We start from the raw sequence: 5,221 nt of genomic DNA, 5'->3' as shown, positions 1-5,221 counted from the left end.
CCTTCCAGGTTGGTGTCATCCACAAATTTTCTAAGTATACTTTCCACTCCATTATCCAAGTTATCAGTGAAAATATTCAGTAGTACCAGACCCAGGACTGACTCCTGCAGGATCCCAATAGATACATCGCCCAGTCTAATAGCAAATCATTGATAACTACTCTGTGTACAGTCATTCAACCAGTTGTGCACCCACCTAATAGTAATTTTATCTAGACCACATTTCCCTAGTGTCTCTTTCTCAAAAATACATTAGCTGAGGTTTGCTCTTTTTTCTGAATCTGAACAATCATGAACACATAGCCCTATTCTTAATTCATCTGGTTTCTTCTAGTGATCTTTCAAAGTGATGTGTGAGTACAAAAACTAAATGAAATGAAAAAATTAAAGTTCAAATGCAATTGCTCCTTCAGACTATATAAAGAAATTTGTTTAATGAACAGAATTCTATAAATAGTAACTTTCTGTAACAGTTCTCAGAACAATCTTACCCACTTAAGAAGTAGTAGCAGTACCACTACCAAAAATGCAAATTCTTAAAAACAAAACAAAAAAACCCCGAACACACACACCACACATCCAGAGTGAAAAATAACTGTCTCCTTACCCCAACGTACACAATATTTACATTTTCCAGTGGGATGTCTTTAAATGCAGATACAGCACACATTGAAACCCATTACAAACATTAGAAGCAATTTTCAAGTGAACTGCAAATTTTTTCTGAAAGATTGGATTGTTGATTCCATTACCTCTACATGATGCCATGTTTGAGAAATATTTTCCCCATTCTAGATCTATTCCATCTTGTCATTTAGTAATGTTCTTTCACTAAACAGCAGAGACGAGTTTCCAAAATTTTAATTATAACTGCAAAAGGAACATAAAATATAAATTTGCATTATATCTGGGATTGATCAGAAAGATGCTTTAGTTCAAATCTGTCACTTCCTTTTGGACTGGGTAGAAGGGAAGAAAGTAATAAGCAAAGGGAATTACAGTGAAAACTAATAGAAACACAAGCCTTTTCCACCAATTGAATTAGAAAATTCAAACAGTACTTTGCCAATCAAGTTTCAATATGTGATCCACGAAATTGCAGTTCCCCACAGAAGTGTTGCATTCCTAGAATATCCTAATGCCCTTCTGTTGTATAGAGAGTCAGTTACACAGACAAGACAGTATTTACAAGAGACCCAGGATTGGCAGCTCCTATTCCTGGATTAACAGATACATTAAAGTCCTTTAACCATTCATAGCTCATCGTGTTTTGCAGGGTCCATGCTGGGTTTAATGAAAACTCCTTCCATTGCCATCCAGTAGTTGTGATGATTAGGAGAAGTCATGCCATGAACTTCCCGTTGGCCTCTGATTGGGTGACCATATTGTTCTCCCGTTATTGAAAGGAATACGTCAGTTCCTATGTGCTTGAAACGCACTGCATCCTCCCGCTCCCAGTGTGTCCCACTGCACTGTACGGTCCATATATCCAAGTCATCTCCTTCACCATCATCACCAAAGGCACTTACTTCCTGAATTAGAAATAAGGGAACACCAATGATACTTAAGACACCAATCACTCAGCCAGTAGGGGGAATTGTAAAGACAAGGGTAGGTGGGAAACAAAAAGTGATGTTGTATTGCTTTTGTGGCAATGGATCTAACCCAGATGGGATAATTTGACCCCTCTACAGTCCAGAGGGGAAGTGCCAAAAATAAAGGCATTATGAACAAAAATGAAACAAGGGAAACGGGAGGACAATCCTTTTGAGGAAAAAAGCCCTTGAAAACTAAAGAACAAAATACTCTTCAGATACAGGGCTCACCTTCCTTCCTCTCAGCAAGATAGTATGGTATCAATCAGGTATTTACCGGTAAGTCATTCTTCTGAAACATTTCCTCTCAGTCATTTATTTTATTACTACTTATATCGCAGTAGTGCCTAGAGACCCCATTGTGTGAGGCACTGTACAAACACATAGTAAAAAGACAGACCCTTCTCAAACAGCTTAGAAGCTAAGCAGACAAGACAAATGGTGGGAGACCATGTAACTTGCCAAGGTCGCACAATAGGTCTGTGACCAAGTCAGAAATAGAACCCAGGTCTCATGTATCCCAATCTAATGTCCTATCCACCATACGATGCTTCCTCTCAGGAAGGAAGACTCCAGTGAGTACTTATGGAAACCCACAACAGCTAAATAAGAAATTTACTTTAAAAAGTATTTTCAAATTTTGCAGAAGTACTTGCTAAATGATGAGGGAGGGAGGCGGGAGGACTAAGAAGGGGAAACGTTGATCTTCAGAGAAATACAAAGATGAAGTGTGTACGTGTGATTGTGGAAGCAAAGGGTTCTTTTGATGGGGTGGGCAGAGAGCAAAATGAGGACAGAGAGACACTTAGGGTATGTCTACACAGCAGTTGGGAGGGTGCTTCCCAGCATGATTAGACAGACACGTGGTACCTCTACTCAAGCTAGTGCACTAAAATTAGTAGCATGGCTAAAGAGCAGCGTAGGTGGTGGCTTGGGCTAGCTGCCTGAATAAAATTCTGCCTGACCCCTGGATACGTACTCAGGCAGGTAGCCCAAGCCACTGCAGCCTCATTGCTATTTTTAAATTTGCTAGCTTGAGCTGAACGAGTGTGTTTCTGTCTATCTGCACTGGGATGCACCCTTCCAACTACGTGTAGATATACCCCAAGTGACTTGCCCAAGCTCATGCAAAAAGTCTGAGGCAGAGTAGGTCTCACGAGTCCCTGGCTAGCATCCAAACCGCTGGACCATGACTGCTCCAAATTAGGGTGAAGACCATTTTAGACACTTTTTCCATATACAAGAGAAATTTATAAAGCACAAGCTTTGAGGGCACCACCATCTTACCTGATTATTGGACAGCGGTGACGGGAAGTGATGGGTGTGTAAGTTTTTTCCTGTGTTAACATGGGTAAGTCGTATTGCTTGCCCACACTTCACTGGTGTTCCTCGTTGGCAGGTGTCGTCATTTTTCCCTCGAATCCGCCAGTAACTGTTAGCATCATCTGAAGCTTCAACTCCAGTCACCGATTGCTGTCCACTTCCTGTTTGAAAATAATTTAAAAATGGTGGTTGACCTAACCCACCTTTCACCAGTTCAGGGAATCAAAAATACTTTATTACTAAAGAGCATCAATCTATTCAGACTAATAATTGGAGGGGAACAGCAAAGGAGGGTTACAAGACTAATTTCCCTTCTCACCCTATTTTTACACCACTCCTGTCACTTGTACATCTTCTAGATCAACATCCTCACCTGTGATGCAAACCCAGAAAAAAAAAAAATATACTGAACTGTTAAGAAGCAGAAGAGACACTAATACACAAATATTACCAGGGGATGCCAGGATTTTCATAGGTGTTGTGCCCTAACAGCTCCTCTATTGACTTCAATGGGAGTTGCAGGTACTCTGCACCTTAGAACAGTGGTTCTCAATCAGGGGTCCGGGCCCCCAAGGAGGTTTCAGGAGGGCTGCCAAGCATGGCCAGCATTAGACTTGCTGGGGCCCAGGGTAGAAAGCCAAAGCCCCACCGCATGGGGTTGAAGCCTGGGCCCTAAGCCCCACCACCTGGGGCTGAAGCCAAAGCCGGAGCAATATTGTTTTTTGTTTTGTTTGGGGGGGTGGGGGGGCGCATGGCATGAGGCCGCAGGCAATTGCTCTGCTTTATATCCCCTAACCCCAACCCTGGCTTTTATATGCAGAAAGCCAGTGGCACAGGTGGGCTGTGGAGTTTTTAAATCGCATGTTGAGGGGGCCTCAGAAAGAAAAAGGTTGAGAACCCCTCCCTGCCTTAGGAGATCAGGTTCTGAAGATGTAGAAACAGAACACGGCTCATTAAATTAAGCATTTTTAAATTAAAGTCTCTGTTGCCTATGGCTCCAGACCCCCTTGTGGATGTCCCCTAACTGTTCTGTGTGGCTCAGTCCTGGATATTTGCTTACTGCTGCTAAGGAAAGAGTAACGCTCCGTGGTAAGTGTGCTGCATGTGAGAATTAGCTGGTGATGTGCCTCTCCATGTGAAAACCGAAACCCGTGAGATACTAACAGGAGACTTTTGCATTTTCTTCCCCCTCCCGGGCTTTGTGCCAGAGGCATTTAACCATGGAAGCGGCCCTTCCTTCCACCCTCTTCCTTCGCTCTCATGCGAGCCAATTGAGCGGCACTGGCCTAGCAGCAGACTTCTTCAGGCGCCAGCCCCCCCCCCCCCGCATCTCCTGCCCCGCGCCCCCGCCCGCTCACCGCCGCCTCGGCCAGCTCCTCCCCCGGGGCTCCACCCGCGCCCCTCAGCAGCTGCGGGGCGCGCCTGGGCCAGCCCGTCAGCCCCGCGGGCAGGGCCCCCCTCTCACCCCGGGCAGCCGATTCCGGGCCGCTGGGTCGCGCCCCGTCCCAGGGCCGGGCTCTGGCCCTTAGCCCACCCCGGACACCTCGCCGGCATCCCCATCGCCCTCCTGCAGTCCCCCCCTCCGCGTTCTCCCGCGCTACCCACCCTCCGCCCCCTTCCTCAGCCCGGCGCGCCGGACCCCTCAGGCCGCCCCCGCTCTCCGGCCCCGCTCCTCACCCGATCCGTACTTGACCTCATGCGAGTGCAGCCGCACGTTGTGGCGGGTGTTGAGCAGCTTCAGCACCGACCCGCAGGTAACAGCGCCCGGCCCGGGCTCGCTGCCGCGGCCCGGCTCGCACAGCAGCGCCAGGAGCAGCAGGAGGCAGCGGCGCCGCATCTCTCGTCAGCCCGGCGGCCCCGACGCCCGGCGGCTCCACACACAGCCAGCCAGCCAACCCGCTTCCGCAACCGACCGGCACCCCGCTTCCGCATCCCGGCCAATCATACGACGCCAGCACCGCAGCCTGCCAATCCCCGCCCGCCTCTCTTCCAACGTCGCCTCCGCATTGGGCCGCCACCTGCGGACCGCGCAAAGCGTCCACGAAGGAGGAGCCTATTGGGCTACGGACGATGCCGAGACGACCAATCAGAAGAGGCGGCGTGGCACCTCGCAGGCTACGGACCCAGAGGGGAACTAAAGGTTGGAGTCGAAGGGAATTAGTCAGTGGGGCCTGGCTGCCTGGGGGCAGGTGGGAGCTCGCAGGTGGGGTGGACCTTAGATACGTGGGGTTACCTCATGGACAGTCTCTGCTATAGGGATTGGCAGCAACAAGAGGCCCAATTGTCATCCCTTGCGGTGCCATG

At 48.3% G+C, this 5,221-nt stretch overlaps 1 protein-coding gene across 1 annotated transcript; it reads right to left on the bottom strand.

Moving 5' to 3' along the window:
* Positions 1-404: 404 nt before the first annotated feature.
* SDF2L1 (stromal cell derived factor 2 like 1) lies at positions 405-4,948 on the bottom strand. The gene is made up of 3 exons (XM_037878821.2): positions 4,595-4,948; positions 2,882-3,078; positions 405-1,531 (listed from the first exon to the last, which is right to left on the bottom strand). The coding sequence occupies exons 1-3, from the start codon at positions 4,752-4,754 to the stop codon at positions 1,253-1,255; spliced, it is 636 nt and encodes a 211-aa protein (XP_037734749.1). The 5' UTR covers positions 4,755-4,948; the 3' UTR covers positions 405-1,252.
* Positions 4,949-5,221: the final 273 nt, after the last annotated feature.

The sequence above is a fragment of the Chelonia mydas genome, chromosome 15, assembly GCF_015237465.2.
Source record: "Chelonia mydas isolate rCheMyd1 chromosome 15, rCheMyd1.pri.v2, whole genome shotgun sequence".
Classification (NCBI taxonomy): Eukaryota; Metazoa; Chordata; order Testudines; family Cheloniidae; genus Chelonia; species Chelonia mydas.
This window is presented reverse-complemented; position numbering and strand designations above follow the sequence as displayed.